Genomic DNA, 20,313 nt, shown 5'->3' on the forward strand with positions numbered 1-20,313 from the left:
ATAAAGACTTCTAAAAGGCTTTGTACCTCACAAGCAAGCAAGAATGGCTGAGTAAAGGCCTCAGAGAAGCATGGAGAAGTGCATGTAAGACTCCCTTAACCTAACCTTAAGCCAGCAGTTTAGGTACAGTACAGTCAGGCCTTACAAAGTGAAGATGTGCTCGTCTAATCTCCACACAGTATAATGGGCAATGAAGTGGAGTCTTATCAAAACCCTAGACAAGCTCATCCTCTTCAATGTGGAGAGTTGTCATCCTCAGCTAACTTCTCTTCTGGGCAGAGCCTGCAGCCTGGTGCCCTTGAGATTATCAGACTGTCAGTGTCGAGGAAGGTAACCTAATCTGTGGTGCAGCTGAGTGAACTGCGCTTCCTCTCATGTCCGTTTCAGGAGGCCTGTGCGGCCCTGCTAGACCAGTGCCTACACTACGTGCAGTCCAGGAGCCCCCGCAGTGCCCCCGAGAAGACCGCAGGCAACGTGAGCGTGGGGTTCTCCCCTCTCTGCCCGCCCTCTACGTCCACCACCTCTGGCCCCAGCCTGAGCCTCGTGATCGATGGGAGAAGTCTGGCCTACGCCCTTGAGAAAAACCTAGAGGACAAATTTCTCTTTCTCGCTAAGCAGTGCCGGTCAGTCCTTTGCTGTCGCTCGACACCTCTGCAGAAGAGTATGGTGGTGAAACTGGTCAGAAGCAAGCTCAAGGCCATGACCCTGGCCATAGGCAAGTATCCAGGCCAGCCAGGAAGGGCCCTACGTAAATGAGTAGCCCCCATCTTATGCAGCTGCTTCCTCTGGATGCATCCAGGACTTTCCACCCCTTCTATGCTATACTGTAAGATGGGAAAACACTTCCTTGCTCTGTTTTCTATTTATAAAATCACAGCCAGTGCAAGAAAATAAGCAGCTTTTCGAAATACAAAACATGGACTTGAAAACCATAAAATAATGTACAACAGTTCTATCTATCTATCTATCTATCTATCTATCATCTATCTATAGCTGTATATAGTTATACAATGGCGATTTAAGAAGACAGAACTTACATTGTTTCTTGGGAGAGAGGAGACTAGAGATCTGCTGTTCCAGGCAGCCTCTGCCACAGCAGAGCCCGGCACGCTAAGCATTATCTCAGAACACATTAAAAAGAAGGCCCTTTGAAGGTGCTTCTGGTCACCATAGCCAACTGGAGTGCAAGACTCCATAATACCTCAAGAACCCAGAGTCTTGATGGTGATCAGAATCCCCATTGCCTCTTAGCCTTTGGACTTTACTGATTGTTCCAAGACAAGCATGTAATTAAATGAATCCATCATAAGCATGTGAGTAGTTGCTAAATCTTACAGCATTTCCTTAAGGACTGTGCATCTAATGGTGGTTTTTCCTTGCAGACTTTTGGCTTGGAGAGCCTTCTAGGGTCCTCTCCAGTGCTACCCAGTCCTCACCTACCTCCTCCCAGGGCATCATCCCCACCCACTCTGGTTGGGGGTCCAATCTCCTGCAAGGTTCAGGGACTCAGCAGCACCATCTGCTGGTGAGGGCTGGGAAAGACTGCAGGTAGCCCAGGGAAAGGGGCGATCCCCTTGACCCCCAGATACCAAAAAGTTTAGTCTCCCCGAATATAGAATCCATACCTAGGTGAGATTTGGTTCTGAAATAAAGGATCCTCACCAATAATAATCACAATATTTTCTGCAAAGGGTCTGAGACAGTCTCATCCTGCTGATGTGGGGATTGCTACCCTCTCACATGGCACACTTCATTAGGACAAAGTTGAGGCTGGTAGAGCCTGGGTCTGAGGTGGGATGGCCTTAGTGCGGTTGTCATGGAGACAGCCCTGTACATCTTGAGGGCTGTGGTAACCACTAAGGGGAGTGAGACGAGCATAGACGTGAACACATGTTTAGTTCTGACTCCCTGGTCCAGGCTATGGGAAAGCCTCAGGGGTGGGCCCCTCCCAGGGGAGGCTGTCTCAGTCCCACCTTTGCCCTCAGGTGTCTGGAGTGTTCTTCAGAGCTCCCTTAGCAAGTGTTGTAGGTCGGTGCTGAGGAGTGTGCTGGCTGGTGCAGGCTCCTCTGAGCTCCTCTCTGTGGTGGCATGAGGATGATGCCCCCGGTAAGGCTGGTGTAACACATGAATGAATAAACCACATTTTCACAGCCTGGTCAGTGCCTGGGTCAGCCATGGAATCACTGGTGTATGGTATTAATTAAAACAACAACACCAAAAAAATGGAGGTAAAGTCTTAGTTGGTTAGAAAGAAAAGAAAAAACAAAATAGAATCTCAAAAGGGAAAGGGAAAGTAATGACCCAGCAGAACTTTAGCTCATTTCTTTGACCATGAGTGAAAGCACTGAACTGATGGCACCTAGTCCCAGGGGTCCAGGAGTTAATAACATAGAGAACACGCCGTATCTCACTTTCATTGGGACATTCTGAGAAAAGCTGCAGAGATTGTTAATGGCTTCACAGAACTTCAATTTCACAAATACTGATCACTCATGTTGGGCCCAGTGCAAAAAAAAAAGAACAGAAAAATCATAGGACAGAGACATCCTGTAGCCATTTTATGAATCACTCTGACTTGTATATCTGCACTTTTTGCATATTTGAAACTTGGGAGGTACTCTGTGATTTGGGCCCTTCTGCTATCCTATTCCTGAGTGACAATGACTTTAAGTCTCTGCTTGCTTTTCCCCGAAGGTGATGAGATCTCTGACCTATGTCTTAGGTTCTTAACCATTTTCTATCAGCAGCTTGACTGAATAAATAGAAGTTTTTCTTTATCACATCTTTAGAGGGCCCAAAGGTAAGCACATAGCTAATAAGCTAGCTGGTAGTGTACAAAAAGAACTCTAGAGTTTGCTGGGCAGAATTTACCATCCTTTGTTCAGTTTAGAAAGCCGCTCATGTGAGCATGAATTAGAATAGCCTTTACTGATATGGTCTACATGTGATAAAGGCTAGAGCTCAGTAAGTAATAACGATGATGATGATAGCATCTTTATTGTGCCAGACACCTGTTAAGGGCTCTCTTTATAGGTATATGAGCCAATAATGTAGAGTGAATACTAAACAAAGTGGTAACCATGCTAGCCGGCTTTCTGAAACATCTCTTGATGTGACTGGCAGTTCCACACCTCACACCATGTTTATTCTGACTGCTTACCTCAATTTTCCCAGGGCAGACTGTACACTGCCTCTTCCTCACTCATCCCCAACACCCTTTCACAAGACTCAGCTCAGTAGGGACCCCGTGAAGATCCGTCAAGCCATTTGATTCTGTGCATCTCAACTCAAACGATTATGTTTCTAGGAGATGGAGCCAATGATGTCAGCATGATCCAGGTGGCAGATGTGGGTGTGGGAATCTCAGGCCAGGAGGGCATGCAGGTAAAGACCCATCAGGGCTATCCTATGTGACCAAGTGGCCCACTGTCGTACCTTGCCATAGGCTTTGTCCAACAAAGCTAAAGGGTTGGCCTTCAATGCAGTGTGATGCTCACTTTTTACTAAGCAGTAGTAGAAGATAAGGTAGAGGTGGCTAGTTCTTCATGTTTATGAAGCAGTAAATAGCTTTGCCTAGGTCTATAAGTATATTTTTGTGAAATAAGTGGAACAGAGTGAGGCAAGGTGAGTCATCACCTTCTCTCTGGCTATTTATGGCTCATCCTTGGGAGAAAGCATGTTTTACTGTTCCATTTGAAAAAAATGACTCTGCTGTAGGACTGTTGGAATCTGGTATCACTATAAAAAATGGAATGTAGCCATCTTGACTCACATGAAAATTTATCTCTGCTTTTTTCATTTGTCACTATGTTGGTTCTTAGCATGTGATTCAGATGCTGAACAACTGAGTTAATTAAAACTAACTTTCTTCTGGATATAGTATCACAACAATTTCCAACATTTGATTAACTTTGAATCATGACATTTTTTAACTTGGTGGAGACCTTAGAGAACAACATATCCAGTTTCCTTCTCCTAAAAATCCAGATGTTGGTCACCATTTAGTCATTGGTTGAGTTATTCATTAATGCAATCAGTAATTATTTAGTGAACACTTGTATATGCCAGACACTTGTATGTGTCATTAATTTTCTTACCTGACATTAAAATAAAAGTAAAATGGAAAGTCCCAAGCTAGAAACACAATAGTTCCTCTTGGCCCATCCTCAGCATGTACCTTACTCTCCTCCTGCCCTCAGCTGACCCAAGTCACTGTCTTATCTTACTTCTGTGGTTTTAATTCTTCCATGAAGTGGAAAATACAGCCTGCCTTTTTTTAAAGATTTTATGTATTTATTTGACAGAGAAAGAAGAGAGCACAAGTAGGCAGAGAGGCAGGCAGAGGGCGCTGGCTCCCTGCTGAGCAGAGAGACCGATGCAGGGCTCCATCCCAGGGCCCTGGGATCATGACCCGAGCCGAAGGCAGACGCTTGACCAACTGAGTCACCCAGGTGCCCCTAATCCCTGCCTTTTAATGCCGTGTACATGGGGAGTGAATGGATGAACAAAATTGTTGGTTCATTCTAATGTTTTCATCACCATCTCCACTGTACCTGTTTCCTCTAGTGAAAAGCTGACTAGGGCAGTGCCTGTAAATAGCATATGCAGAGAAATGCACCAAGTAAATACATTTTGTATGAAAGACTCTCAGGTTTGTGGTTGGGGAGGGGACTGAACTACCACTACTGCTCATGTCCTCAAGGCAGGGGCCAGTGCAGATATATACTTCAAGCCAAGCGAGAAATGATGGCAACAGCCAAATGATAGGGCACATACTGAGATGAAGCTTTGAGTGAGCATGACTTCCAGGTGGGATGTAGTTGGATGCTTCTGCATTTATTTAAAGCTACACTTCTAATTGAGGATACATTATGTAAGATGATGGTAAGGCCTGATACCTTTTCTCACTGTTCCAAGTGCTCAGGTTCCCAGGGAATATTTTCCCTGCTTGCATTTTAGTCAGTCCAGTAAGCAAAGGTGAGCCCTTTGGGAGATGGACTTTGTGGGATGCTGTGTTAACATGGATACTAGGGATCTGAGCAGAGCCATCAGGAATGAGTGAGGGTGTTTGGAGCTCCCCAGCTTAGCCAAGGTGTGAAGCTTATCCCACCCAGTTTGGCCAAGGAGATCCTGCATCTCTGAGAATCTTGGTCTTCATGGGGTCATCTGGTCCACTGTTTATTGAGCGCCCGATGGGGCCAAACACTGAGTGGGAACTCAGGGTGTACATGGTGATCACATCTACTATCCTGGCTCTCATGGAATGTCCAGAAAAGTTGGGAAGACAGATACATATTTTAAATGTACACAAATAGTCACAATTGTAATAAATGCTATCAAAGAGAAACACAGGTTTTGGTGTTGAGTATTTCACAGGAAGATCTAACGTAGCTGGGAGCATTTTGGAAGGCCACCTTGACAGAAGGACAAAGAGTGGATTCAGGGCCTAAATTTGGAGGTGGGAAGGAGTGGCAGAAGGCTGGAAAGGAGTACACAAAGTGTCAGTGTTGACAGGAGGAGGTATAGAAACAGTATTTGCTTTGAAATCTTAACTTTTGGTTTAGAAAGCAGACATTTGAAGGCTTCACACTTTTCTGTCATGTATAATGACATTATTCTATTTCACCTAAGGGACCACATCAAGTGCGATCTGACTCAAGGAGTTATTTGACTAGAGGGAGATCAGTTGAGTTTTAAAAACTTACATTTTTGTGTAGAACAATCCTCCAAAAATAAGCAGAAATCTATGTTTCCCTCACATTTTCTTTGATGTGTTTTCCAAATAGAGAAATTCATTATATGGTGGGTTCTAAGTTATTCTGGGTACAAAAGGTGTCATTTTGATGGCATTTGTCTGGCCCACTTAGTTTAATTGTGTAGAGCATGATACTCAGTGAAGTGAGGGGACAATTTGACCCTCTGTCATATTTCCTTTCCATGGAGGAAACCTACTGTCCCCACTCCCTTCTGAGTGGAATGGACACATTGCCTTTTTGCAGCTTTCTGGAATTGGGTTATGCGAAGGCCAGCAGAGCCATGGACTTGGCCTTGCTTATCATCTGTGGCTGCTGAGGAGAAGATCCCAAAACACACCACCCGAGATGGCTAACTTCCTGTCTTTGATTCATACAAAAGGGAAGCTTTGGTTCATCTTTGGGTTGAGATCCCAATATGAATAAAACATCAGAGGGTGGAGAATAGTAGGGAAACTGTACATCTCTGGGTTTGTTTTTGTTTTCTCCTTGTTAAAGAAATAATGGGAAGACAGTGGGGCACCTGGGTGGCTCAGTCAGTTGAGCCTCTGCCTTTACTCAGGTCATGATCCCAGGGTCCTGCTGGAGCCCTGTGTCAGGCTCCCTGCTCAGTGGGGAGCCTGCTTCTCCCTCTTCTCCCCTCTTGCTGTCTCTGTCTCTCTCTCTCAAATAAATAAATAAAATCTTTAAAAAAAAAATGGGAAAACAAAAGCTTTTAAAAATCAATTACATATATTCAAAATCTTAAATGAGTTCAATAAAATGAATGCCTGAACTAGAGTGCTTGTTGAGATTGATTGATTTTTTTTTTTTTAATTGAAGGAGATAATAAGGGAAACGGGGATAAAGTAAGCCCTGGCCAGTCACACGCACATTGTGTTTGAAACATGCCTTGTATTTGGGGAGATAAGACAGACCTTAGATGGAGTAAGATGTCACCAATAACAGGAACTTCTTTCCCTTTCAAGGCAGTGATGGCCAGTGACTTTGCAGTGCCAAGATTCCGATACCTTGAGAGACTCTTAATTGTTCACGGACATTGGTGCTATTCCCGACTTGCCAACATGGTGCTGTACTTCTTCTACAAAAATACAGTAGGTATTTGACACTTCTCGTTTCTAGAGTTTTTGAATCAAAAAGCCTGGGCTGAGATTTATCGGACCCCTGACTGTGGCCATCTGGCCATCCCAGGGCTTCCTGTGGGTTCCATCCTCCTTGGCCTTTGTGAACTTACCCCAGGCCTGGCCCCCTATAGACTCAGAAGTCTAGCTCACAGGCACATAAAGGTAACTGCACCTCTAAGGGAGAAAGTTGTAGAAACAGAGCAAATAAGAATGTCCACTTAATGCTTTATAATAAGAAGTGGGGGAATCATGAATCACAGTGGTCTGTACAAGGTCACACAGCTAGTGAGTGAGTAGTCAAGGCTGTGTGTAACCCCAGCTCACCGGACACCCAACCCTTAACCACTCTGTTAATGTGTTTCCTGGGAGCAGACTGCTGAGGTATCCATAGACGGGAATCCTCTAGAGCAGACAGGCAAATCCAGGGATAAGCAGGAGTGTAGTGGTGTGCTGGAATCAGAATGGGAACACTTAGTCATGCTGTGATCCCAATACTGAATGGCCTCTGAGGAAACATACCCACACTGGGCCAGGTGTGTGAGTTCCCCGGTCAGGACGCAGGTGTAGGTCCGAGGAACAGGGCCACCAGCAGGGCCTGGCCACACTTTCTCCCGTGCTGGCAGGGCAGATGTGCCCCATTCTGGCCAGCTTGTTCTATAATTGACCCTCCAGTTAGGTCACGCCCAGGCCTGGCTGGCTGATTACAGTTCTGTCCCTCCAGAGACTCTCATCCAGGGCTTTGCTCCTTTTCATCTTGATCCTAATGTTTAACTCTTAGTTCCTTTATTACCAAGTCCTTGGCAGACAGGTGTCCTTCTCCATAGCCCTCCAGCATGAATGCCATGGCCATTTTAGAACCTGCTCTACTCATAGACATTCTGCTAAGAAGTTGCTGTGTTGCTACTTATTGCTCTTGTCTCTATAAAAGCTTGTGGCTGAATGTACAAACAAGGAGACAAAATAAATAAACTCTTGGGGTAAGTGATCTTTCAGGGTAGTCCCACAAATCTGCCATATTGGATGCCACAATTCCAGTGTCAAGATCATCCTATACTCTTCTAAAAAAGAACAAAATACAATAAATTAAAAGATATATATATTTTTTTTCTAATTACATTAAAAAATCTCCATGCTAACTCGAAACTGCCATCAGTGTACTTCTTGTTCATGTTCTTGCTTGTTCTGGAGATTTAGACCTATCTACTTTTTCCAACCCTCTTGCCCCCTTACCTTTACCCATTTTTCAAAACGTTTTCTAGTAAATGAATATGGATACTCAGGACCAATCATGGCATGTCCAGTTTGACCAGTTGTGTCCTGGAAATTAATTCTGATTAGGTTGTACCTGGGATTCTGTCCAAGGAAGTCTGTGCCATGCTGCCCTTGGCCTTGGCCAGTTACTCCCTGCTATCTCCCATCCACCTGGCATTGCATCCCCAGAGCCGAGGCCACCATGCATATACTTGCAAATCTAGAGGTTCCCAGTTCCCAAAGAGGTGGATGGGTGCTTGAGTACAGATGAGTGGGGCTGGGCAGGTGGAACCCCAACTCTGTTTCTGTCATCAATTTCTGTGCAATCTTGAGCAAGTTATTTGCTTTCTAGGGATTTTGTTTCCTTTATTTGAAAACAAAACATGAGAGTTGAGCTCTGTTCTCCATAATTCCTCATGAAAATTTCTCAGGAGGGAATTCAGCATTTCAGTTGCAAATGAGTGCCAGAGTAGCCACCTGAATGGGCACAGCCTCCTGCCTGTCGTGATGAATCTGTCCTCATGGAGGGGATAGGAAGGAGAAGGGGATATCTGTCTTTACTCCATGTAAGAGGCAGGGCCTCTGTTAACAAACACTTAATCTAGTTGAGAAGTGCAAGGATAATTACCCTGCCTCCCAAACTGAGAAATTCATTAGTTTTAGGAGTAAGTTGGTCTTCCTTTCCAATAAAGAACAGAGAAGAAAAGTTTCCATAGCAACAGTAGTTTGGGAAGAAGGCTTTTTGGTACTACAAGAAAAAAAATGTCAATTATCTAAGTACTTTTCCTCCTCTTTCTCTTGACTCCAGTTGTTCACTGATGACTCATTAGGCTGAGCCTGTGGGGGTGGGTGAAAGAAAGTCAGCCGTGGGAGTGAGAAGGGAAGAAAGTCAATGAAAAACCCAAGTTTGTCAGTTTTCAGTATGGAAGAGAAAAGTTGCTCTAAGTCATAGATTGAAACAAGACTTGGAGGATATGTGTCATTGTTTCCTGATCTTCAGACCAAGCCATTTTCAGGTCCAGAAACCAAAGCTCAGAGAAGGTAAGTCAAGGTCTGAAAGATAGATAGTGGCAGCTCCAGAACCAAAACATAGGCCATTACCTGTGGTCCCCTGCAGAGAATGTTCTTCCACCTGGGGGTCTCTGCCCTCCAGGCCAAGACCCACGAATGGTTTGAACAGATTGGCTTTATTACTCATACAATGACCGTAGTGAAGTCATTTAACATCTTGGACCTGAGTTTCCTTTTCTCTGAATGGAGTAAGCACACTGGCCCTCAGAGAAAATAGCTGTACTGCTAACTGAAACAATAAATCATAAGTACCTATAGTGTACAAGGAGACCTCGTGGGTACTTTAAATGAGTAAGTTCATTAATCCTCACAACAACCCATAGCTAAGTACCGTTGGGTACTAGATACCATTGGGTACCCATAGCTAAGTACCATTTCATAGACAAGGACACTGAGGCAGAAAAGGGTTAAATGATCTATGCCAAATTATACAGCTGATAGGTGTAAATGCTTTGCCATTGCTAAATTGCCATGGCCCCATGTAAATGCACTCAAGCCACTGATGTTCAGTGATCAAGTAATAGGGGGAAGAGATCCACCCAACTCCTCCTACTGAACAGGGGCTTGAAGAGGCTGTTCAACCTCCCTGACCCTCACTTCTCTGTTCAGCAAAGCGGAGGTAGTAGCTATAAGAACCAGTGACCATACGTATCCCTCACCTGCCAGCAGAGTGCCCGGTGGATATCTGGGCTTGCTCAAGGCAGCAATGTTGATATCATCATCGACTTTGTTGCTGTGCTTGTTTGTGTCCTCCCTGCCATGGGAGTCAGGAATTGCCCACTGTTCCTCATCAGAAAGAGTACGTGACTAAGGAGAGAGGCAAGATCTGGGATGTAAAACAGGTAGGTTTGGTTTAGGATCACAGAGGACAGCTACTAGGGAAGAAGATGTGTGAGCAACCCTAGACCCTGCTGGACCTTTATGGGGAATTCCTGTACTCAACTGGACCTCATCTCCTCAGCTGGCTGTGGGAACAAGATACAAAGAGTTTGTCCTGGGGAGATAAGGGACTGTCAGGAAGGGCTTAACCAGCACTTTCATAGGTGCTCAATAAATGCTGTTCCACCCAATCTGCCGTTTCTTGCAGGTTAGTACCAGAATCATCTCTCCATGGGCTGGCCTTGGGAATTCTCATCTCCCATTGCCAGTCCTTTATGCTCAAGGAAATGAGGAGGGAAAGAGAGGGCAACAAGATTAGGGCTGTCTTTGAAGGAAATTTCTGCCTGTAAATTCAGTCTTTATTGTCAAATTCTACAAAACCCTTAGATCCCTTGGATGTGAATCTGCAAGGACTGCTAAGAATTGCTTGTCCCCATTCTTCCTTTCTTGATTTCAGATGTTCGTGGGCCTCCTGTTTTGGTTCCAGTTTTACTGTGGCTTCTCTGCATCTGCCATGATTGACCAGTGGTATCTGATCTTCTTTAATCTGCTCTTCTCGTCACTCCCCCAGCTCGTGACTGGGGTGCTGGACAAGGACGTGCCAGCTGACATGCTGTTGACTGAACCACAGCTCTACAAGAGTGGCCAGAACATGGAGGTGAGGTTCCCCTCCTGCCGCACCTCCTATGTCTTTGCCCTCCCACTCTCCACATTCACCTTACAGAAAGTGCAAGTTTCCATGCCTCCCTTTAAATGGACACCCTGGGAGAAATTGTTAAAATTTTGCAAAATGACCCATGGGATGTAAAAAATGTATTCTGTCTCCTTGATTGTATTAAGGTTGTTGGTTGGAGTGATGGTATCCTGGTATGTGCATATGTCCAACCCATCCAGATGTATACATTAGATGTGTGCAGTTTTTGTGTACCAATTTACCTCACTAAAAAAGAGAGGGAGATTAATAGAAAAAGTATAATGGCATGAAAAGTCTGTACACCAACAGTCTCCAGGAGCCCAAGGAAAGTCCACTTGAAATTGAAGTCAGGGTCTTGTGGATTGCTGCCTCCTGAGCAGGGATTTTTCTAAAGCAATCCCCTCAAAATGTGATTTATTTTGAATGGGAATCAACCAGAAGATAAACCCATGGGGAAACCATTGAGAGAATAAGTGAATACAAACAGATATAAATACATGTTTACATCAACACACCACATAGATTGACATGGTAATTACCAGCTATTCCTACCAGCATTTAAAGTTGGCCCTGTAAGTGCTTCTCTTTGCTAGTTGGAATTACAGTATGTGTGCAAAGGGAAAGGAGCTCTCTATCTCTTACAGTAGTCTCGAATTTGTTTACTTTTGAGTTGACTTCCCAGGTCACCTTCATTGACACTGGGTTCCCTCTGAGGTAGGCAGCAGGGGTGGGGCTGTGGGGTGGGAGCAACTGGAGTCAGGCAGATGAGGAGAGCCTCTGCTTGTTACCTGTCACTGGAGGAATGCCTGTACTCAGCTTGGCCTCCTGTCCTTGGCCAGGGGCTGGGGCTGGCCAAGGGAACAAGACACAAGGAGTTTGTCCTGTGGAGCTAGGGGACTGAAAGAGGGACCTAGCCAGCACTTTCTTAAGTGCTCAGTAAATGCTCATCCAATCTACATTTCCTGCAGGCCAGTACCAGCCCCAGCTGCTTAGGAGCTCAGAGTCAAATACAAATTTGGTTACCCAGTAAATGAAGGCTTGATCAATCCATATCAAGGTCATTTTTGCCCTCAGTGTACAGATTTTTTTATTTTAACATTAAACACTTCCATCACCTAATTTTGAAAGACTCACTTTTAAGAAACATTCTAGGGGACCCACCAACAAAGGGCAGCAACACCCTGACAAAGTAGGAGTAGAACTCAGACTGGAGCAGGATGTCCAGAATTTGAGGTGCTATGCCTACTGTAGGAAAATGCTCCCTCAGGGACGCCTGGGTGGCTCAGTCAGTTAAGTGTCCAATTTGTGATTTTGGCTCAGGTCATGATCTCAGGGTGGTGAGATCGAGCCCCATGTTGGGCTCCATCCTCAGCAGGGAGTCTGCTTAAGATTCTCTCCCCCGCCCCTCCCCCACTCTCTGTCTCTCTCAAATAAATAAATCTTTTTTTAAAAAATGCTCCCTCAAAGGATTTAAGAAGTGGTTTTATGTGTCTGCTGTTAACCTAGAACTAGAGTAGCTGGTCTTGTGAACAGATGCTCTGAATGATTGACTCAGTTGCAGATGGTGCCTCTGCAGACGATCGTGTGGTGTTTGTTCCCCAGCCCTCTGGGACCTCAACTCGCCAAAGTCCTGACTTAGCAAGTTGCCCTGGGGTGCTTATCTTGTACACTGATGGCCCTGTAGCTACTGGAAGACATCGTTTGAAGAGATGCTTACTTCCCTATAATTTCTGTGCTTGTTTCTGTGTCTCAGGAGTATCGGCCACGCACATTCTGGTTAAACATGGCTGATGCTGCCTTCCAGAGCCTGGTTTGCTTTTTCATTCCTTACCTGGTAAGTGGGCACCTGGCACAGTCTTTCTCACTGGCTTCATCCAGCGACCCACAGACACAGGACGCTACTGTCTTTCAGGCCTGCTACGACTCAGACACAGATGTGTTTACCTGGGGAACCCCCATCACCGCCATTGCGCTGTTCACCTTCCTTCTGCACCTGGGTATTGAAACCAAGACCTGGGTAAGAGCTGTGGACATGATCCCAGGGGGCGCTGATGCTGCAGGCCCCGCACTCCCAGGCAGGTTCCGTGACATCTAGAAGATCTCTGGGCAGACAGGTCACTACAAAGCCAGCATCACTGTGGAGAAGGGAAACCAATACGCAGGCCCGCCACATGTATTGGAACCCCTGGTGTGGGAACTGCCGCACCCTGACCGGTGTCTTCACCTGGGCAGCCCTTAGCTCCTTCCTGCCCGCTCTGCTCTCCTCCTCCACCTCACACCCCCCTTTCCCTCTCTCTTTCCTGCCTACACCTGACTTCCATCTCCCTGACTGTGCCCAGGCTGGTCCACAGATGCCGAAGGCTTCATCAAGCCCCCCAGCTGCCCATGCCACAGACCCGGGTTTTCACTAAGCCCTTAGAACAGCTACCCACTGACAGATGACCGGTGCGTTTCTCTTGAAATAAACGCCCCATCTTTCTCTTTCCCCCTTAGACCTGGCTCAACTGGATAGCTTGCGGCTTCAGTATCCTTCTGTTTTTCACTGTGGCTTTGATTTACAATGCTTCTTGTGCGACGTGTTATCCTCCATCCAACCCTTATTGGACTATGCAGACGTTATTGGGTGACCCCGTGTTTTACTTGACTTGTCTCATAGCACCTGTCGCTGCACTGCTTCCCAGGTGGGTATCAGGGACATTGTCCCTCAGGTCCTAAACAAGCTCTGAGAGCATTCTCAAGCCTATGTTTTTCACAGAAGACTCAAAGGCACCACCCGCAGATGACTGTTTTTTATATGCTTTCCAGATTATTTTTCAAAGCCGTGCAGGGGAGTCTTTTTCCCACCCAACTTCAACTGGGGCGCCAGCTGGCCAAGAGGTCCCCCAAGAAACTCATTGCTTCCAAAGAGACCTTTGCTCAGGGACATCTCCCAGGAGAACCCAGAACTGAGTCATCAGAACAGAAGAGCATCAGTACCTCTGGACACCTCTCCCAGGACTGCACCTCACAGGCATCTTGGCACGGACAGCGACCAGCCTGCTCCCCAGAGGCTAGTGGGGAGCCCAGTGTGGTGGACATGAATGTGACTTTAAGGGAAAACATTCTGCTGGAAGGACTGAACAGTCAGGCCCCAGGGTCCTCCATGCCAAGGGGGGCTATCCTAGAAGGGTGTCCTGGGGACTCCAAGATGAAATGCACCAGCACCAGCAGGGCAGCCCCCCTGTCGTCCATTTTCAACCTGCCCAACTTCAGCTCCCTCAACTGGATTTCCTCCCTCTCGCTGGTCAGTGGGCTGGGAAGTGTCTTACAGTTCTCTCGAAGTAGTTTACAGATGGACAAGCAGGACAGCGAGTTCTTGCCCAGTCCGCCCCAGCCAGACCAGGATCTGTGTGGCTTAAGCGGGCAGGGCACTGACTACTTCTAGGAGCATCTTCCAGGGACTGCAGTGGATGGAAGTAGCAGTGAAATCCTTGAAATGGCCTCTTCTTTTTTTAACTTAGATGTTAATATTATTTATGTTTATTATTTGCACAGAAGAGTTCTAGTGAGATATATTTTATGTTTCCAAGGCTAACATGGGAAATGAAAGGTACCAAAAAAGAAAGTTTATTTTTTAAAAGTTCTAAGTAGAATATATTGAAAAGAAAAATAAGAGCTTTAACGTATATGAAAGTTTAAAAAAGAATAACACTTGAAAAGTGTGTTTAGATTTATTTTTTCATCTCATTTTATAAGAAAATGCAATATGATTGATTTTCTTCAACATGCATGACCTTGGCTTTCCCCACCTGAAAATGTGTGTCTGAGTTCAGTGAATCCCATGTGGGTGTGGACAGCAGTGAGGGGAGATGACAGGGCAAGCATGCAACTTCTCTGTCCTTGGCCCCTGTTCCCCCACCCTGCCTCCACCAACCTGGGAGAGCTTGGCTCTGCTTCACCCAGAAAAGGGAAAGAGAGAATGCATGCATGGAGTTCATCCCAATGTTGAAATCTAGGCAGGCATTCTGTAAAGATCACCTTGTGGGTATTACCGTCCCTATGTAGGGTCTTGCCTGTCAAAATCCTAACAAGCAATAAACAACCTTCACTTTGCAAAGAGAATGTGTCCTGTTGCCACTGTTGTGTGAAGTTATTAATATGTGACCTAACAGCATGTTCTGAGTACCACAGGGCACTCCTCATGGCAAGTCCTTTTAAACATCATGAAGGATACAGCTGGGTACCACACAAGCTGCACACTGTAACGCTATGACACGAGGATACATCACGGCTCCATACACCAGGCTACCAGCCCCACAAGACCCTTCCTGCCAAGAGGCTAGGCTTTTTAAGCGTGTATCTTTAGACATTTGTCTCATGAGTCATTATTTCTGTCCCTCTAAATAGAGGGAAAGGAAGGGAAAAAATTTGAAATATCGAAGGCAATTAATCATATAGCATTTCCTCTGCTGAGACCTTTCTTTGTACTTAAATTTTTTTTTTTTTTTTTTATTTAAACTCAACTTAGTTAACATATAGTGTATTATTAGTTTCAGGGGTAGAATTTAGTGATTCATCAGTTGCATATAACACCCAGTGCTCATTACCCCAAGTGCCTTCCTTAATGCCCATTACCCAACTATCCCATCCCACCACCCACCTCCCCTCCAGAAACCCTCTGTTTCCTGTAGTTAAGAGTCTCTTATGGTTTGCTTCCCTCTGTTTTTATTTTATTTTTCCTTCCCTTCCCCTATGTTCATCTGTTTTGTTTCTTAAATTCCACATATGAGTGAAATCATATGGTATTTGTCTTTCTTTGACTGACTTATTTTGCTTAACATAATACCCTCTAGTTCCATCCACATTGTTGCAAATGGCAAGATTTGTTTTTGATGGCTGAGTAATATTCCATTGTATATATACACATCTTTATCCATTCATCTGTCAATGGACATCTGGGCTCTTTCCATATTGGATATGGATATTGTGGACATTGGGGTGCATGCACCCCTTCAAATCACTATTTTTGAACCTTTTGGATAAATACCCAGTAGTGCAATTACTGGGTCCTAGGGTAGTTCTATTTTTAACTCCATACTGTTTTCCAGAGTGGCTGCACCAGTTTGCATTCCCACCAACACTATAAGAGGGTTCCCCTTTCTCCGCATCCTCACCAACATCTGAGTTGTTAATTTTAGCCATTCTGACAGGTGTGAGGTGGTATCTTATTGTGGTTTTGATTTGTATTTCCCTGATAAGTGATGTTGAGCATTTTTTCATGTGTCTGTTAGCCATTTGTATGTCTTCATTGGAGAAATGTCTGTTCATGTCTTCTGTCCATTGACTGGATTTTTTGTTTTTTGGGTGTTGAGGTTGATAAATTCTTTATAGATTTTGGATACTGGCCCTTTATCTGATATGTCATTTGTGAATATCTTCTCCCATTCCGTAGGTTGACTTTTGTTTTTTTTGACTGTTTCCTTTGCTGTGTAAAAGCCTTTTATCCTGATGAAGTCCCAATAGTTCATTTTTGCTTTTGTTTCCCTTGCCTTTGGAGATGTGTCTAGCAAGAAGTTGCTGTGGCTGAGGCCAGAGAAGTTGCTGTCTGTGTTTTCCTCTTGGATTCTGATGGATTCCTGTCTCACATTTAGGTATTTCATCCCTTTTGAGTTTATTTTTGTGAATGGTGTAAAAAAGTGGTCCAGTTTCATTCTTCTGAATGTGGCTGTCCAATTTTTCTAACACCATTTGTTGAAGAGACTGTCTTTTTTCCATTGGACATTCTTTCCTGCTTTGTCAAAGATTAGTTGACCATAGAGTTGAGAGTCCATTTCTGGGCTCTCTATTCTGTTCCATTGATCTATGTGTCTGTTTTTATGCCAGTACCATACTGTCTTGATGATGACAGCTTTGTAATACAGCTTGAAGTCCAGAATTGTGATACCTCCAGCTTTGGTTTTCTTTTTCAACATTACCTTGCCTATTCAGGGTCTTTTGTGGTTCCATGCAAATTTTAGGATTGTTTGTTCTAGCTCTCTGAAAAATGCTGATGGTATTTTGATAGAGATTGCATTAAATGTGTATATTCCTTTGCATAGCATGGATATTTTAACAGTACTTGTTCTTCCAACCCATAGGCATGGGGGCATGGAATGTTTTTCCATTTCTTTGTGTCCTCTTCAATTTCTTTCATAAGTGTTCTATAGTTTTCAAAGTACAGATCCTTTACCTCTTTGGTTGGTTTATTCCTAGGAATATATATATATATATAAATTCAGCAAATTTATTTATAAATTTATATATATGTATTTATATATATATATATTTATATATATAAAAAATTATATATAATTATATATATATATATATATATATATATATTCCTATGGTTTTTGGTCCAATTGTAAATGGAATTGATTCCTTCATTTCTCTTTCTGATGCTTCATTGTTAATGTATAGAAATGCAACTGATTTCTGTGCATTGATTTTATATCCTAAAACTTTGCTGAATTCTTGTATCAAATCTAGCAAATTTTTGATGGAGTCTCTTGGCTTTTCTACATAGCATATCATCATGTCGTCTGCAAACAGTGAAAGTTTGACTTCTTTTTTTTTTTGCCAATTTTATTTCTTTTTGTTGTCTGAATGCTGAGGCTAGGTCTTCCAGTACTATGTTGAATAACAATGGTGAGAATAGACATCCCTGTCTTATTCCTTACTGTAGCAAAAAAACCTCTCAGGTTTTCCCTGTTGAGGATGATATTAGCTGTGTGTCTTTTGTATATGGCTTTTATGATGTTGATACGGCTTTTATGATGTTGAGATATGTTCCCTCTATCCCTACATGGTGGAAGCTTTTTATCAAGAAAGGATGCTGTATTCTGTCAAATGCTTTTTCTGCATCTATTGAGAGGATCATATGGTTGTTGTCCTTTCTTTTATTAATGTGGTATATCACATTGATTGATTTGTGGATGTTGAACCACCCCCACAGCCCAGGAATAAATCCCACTTGGTCCTGGTGAATAATCCTTTTAATGTACTGTTGCATCCTGTCAGCTAGTATCTTGGTGAGAATTTTTGCATCCATGTTCATCAGAAATATTGGTCTGTAATTCTTTTTAATGGGGTCTTTGTGTCTGTCTTGAGGATCAAGGTGATGCTGGCCTCATAGAATGAGTTTGGAAATTTTCCTTCCATTTCTGTTTGGGACATTTTCAGAAGAATGGGTATTAATTCTTCTTTAAATGTTTGGTAGAATTCCCCTGGAAAATCATCCAGCCCTGGACTTTTGTTTGTTGGGAGATTTTTGATTACTGATTCAATTTCTTTGCTGGTTATGGGTCTGTTCAAACTTTCAATTTCTTCTTGTTACAGTCTTGGTAGTTCATATGTTTCTAAGAATTTACCTATTTCGAGATTGCCTAATTTGTTGGCATATAATTTTTCATAATATTCTCTACAATTGTTTGCATTTCTGTGGTGTTTGTTGTGATCTCTCCTCTTTCATTCATGATTTTATTTCTTTGGTCCTTTCTCTTTTCTTTTTGATAAGTCTGGTTAGGGGTCTATAAATCTTATTAATTCTTTCAAAGAACCAGCTCTTAGTTTTGTTGACCTGTTCTACTGCTTGTTGTTTTTTTTTTTTTAATTTCTGTATTATTGATTTCTGCTCTAATATTTATTATTTCTCTTCTCCTGTTGGACTTAGGCTTTTTTTGCTGTTCTTTTTCCAGCTCCTTTAGGTGTAAGTTTATATGAGACTTTTCTTGCTTCTTGGGGTAGGCCTGTATTGCAGTATACTTCCCTCTTAAGATTGCCTTTGCTGCGTCCCAAAGGATTTAGACTGTCATGTTCATTTTCATTTGCTTCCATGTATTTTTTTTTTAATTCTTCTTTAATTTCCTGGTTTAATGATTCATTCTTTAGTAGGATGTTCTTTAACCTCCATGTATTTGTGATCTTTCCAAATTTTTTTCTTGTGGTGGACTTCAAGTTTCATAGCAGTGTGGTCAGAAAAGATGCATGGTATGAGCTCAATCTTTTTGTACTTCCTGAGGACTGATTTATGACCCAGTATGTGATCTATTCTAGAGAAAGTTCCATGTGCACTTAAAAAGAATGTGTATTCTGCTGTTTTAGGATGAAATGTTCTAAATATGTCTGTTAAGTCCATCTGGTTCAGTGTGTCATTCAAAGCCATTGTATCCTTGTTGATTTTCTGCTTAGATGATCTTTCCATTGCTGTGAGTGGGGTGTTAAAGTCCCCTACTGGGCGCCTGGGTGGCTCAGTTGGTTAAGTGACTGCCTTTAGCTCAGGTCATGATCCCAGAGTCCCGGGATCGAGTCCCACATCGGGCTCCCTGCTTGGCGGGGAGTCTCCTTCTCCCTCTAACCCTACCCCCTCTTGCACTCTCTCTCTCTCTCTCAAATAAATAAATAAATAAATAATCTTAAAAAAAAATTTAATAAAAAAAAATTGTTAAAGTCCCCTACTATTATTGCATTATTATCATTGAGTTTCCTTATGTTTGTTACTAACTGATGTATATATTTGTGTGCTCCCAAGTTAGGGGCATAAGTATTTACAATTATTAGATCTTCTTGTTGGATAGACCCCTTTATTATGATATAGCACCCTTCTTCATCTCTTATTACAGTCTTTGGTTTAAAATCTAGTTTGTATAGGATGGCTACTCTGGCTTTCTTTTGATGTCCATTAACATGATAGATGGTTTTCCATCTCCTCACTCTCAACTGGAGGTGTCTTTAGGTCTAAACTGAGTCTCTTGTAAGCTGCATACTGATGGGTCTTGTTTTGTTTTATTTTGTTTTTATCCATTCTGATGCTCTATGTTTTTTGATTGTAGCATTTAGTCCATTCACAATCAGAGTAATTATTGATAGATATGAATTTAGTGCCATTTTATTCCCTGTAATGTCATTGTTTGTGGAGAGTTTCCTCTGTTCCTTTCTAATCATTGGTGCTTTTGGTCTTTCTTTCCCACTCAAAGGGTCCCCTTTAATATTTCTTGCAGGGCTGGTTTGATGGTCATGAACTCCTTTCATTTTTGTTTGTCTGGGAAGCTCTTATCTCTCCTTCTATTCTGAATGATAGCCTTGCTGGATAAAGTGTTCTTCTCTGCATCTTTTTCTCATTTAGCATGTTGGATATATCATGCCAGCCCTTTCTGACCTGCCAAGTCTCTGTGGACAGGTCTGCTGCCAGGCTCATGTGTCTACCCTTGTAGGTTAAAGACCTCTTGTCCTGAGCTGCTTTCAGGATTTTGTCTTTATCTTTGAAATTTGCAATCTTCACTATTATAGGTTGAGATTGACCTATTTTTATTGATTTTGAAGGGGGTTCTCTGTGCCTCCTGGACTTGAATGCCTGTTTCCTTCCCCATATTAGAGAAGTTCTCAGCTATAATTTGTTCAAATAAACCTTCTGCCCCTCTTTCCTGCTCCTCATCCTCTGGAACCTCTATTATCTGGGTATAACTTTGCTTTATGGAATCACTGAGTTCCCTTAGTATAACTTCATGATCTAATAGTTTTCTTT

General features: G+C 43.2%; 1 protein-coding gene across 1 annotated transcript in view; it reads left to right on the forward strand.

Moving 5' to 3' along the window:
* ATP10A (ATPase phospholipid transporting 10A (putative)) overlaps window positions 1–14,868 on the forward strand; it is a 200,844-nt gene extending 185,976 nt beyond the window's left edge. The window contains 9 exon segments of the mRNA XM_035023939.1: window positions 388–715; window positions 3,308–3,384; window positions 6,722–6,847; window positions 10,536–10,736; window positions 12,526–12,606; window positions 12,685–12,789; window positions 13,266–13,453; window positions 13,578–14,092; window positions 14,095–14,868. Of these exon segments, the coding sequence (XP_034879830.1) occupies window positions 388–715; window positions 3,308–3,384; window positions 6,722–6,847; window positions 10,536–10,736; window positions 12,526–12,606; window positions 12,685–12,789; window positions 13,266–13,453; window positions 13,578–14,092; window positions 14,095–14,186 (1,713 nt within the window). The 3' untranslated portion in view covers window positions 14,187–14,868.
* The last annotated feature ends 5,445 nt before the right edge of the window (window positions 14,869–20,313 follow it).

Source organism: Mirounga leonina, unplaced genomic scaffold (genome assembly GCF_011800145.1).
Source record: "Mirounga leonina isolate KUSES-001 unplaced genomic scaffold, KU_Mleo_1.0 Mir_178, whole genome shotgun sequence".
Lineage (NCBI taxonomy): Eukaryota > Metazoa > Chordata > Mammalia > Carnivora > Phocidae > Mirounga > Mirounga leonina.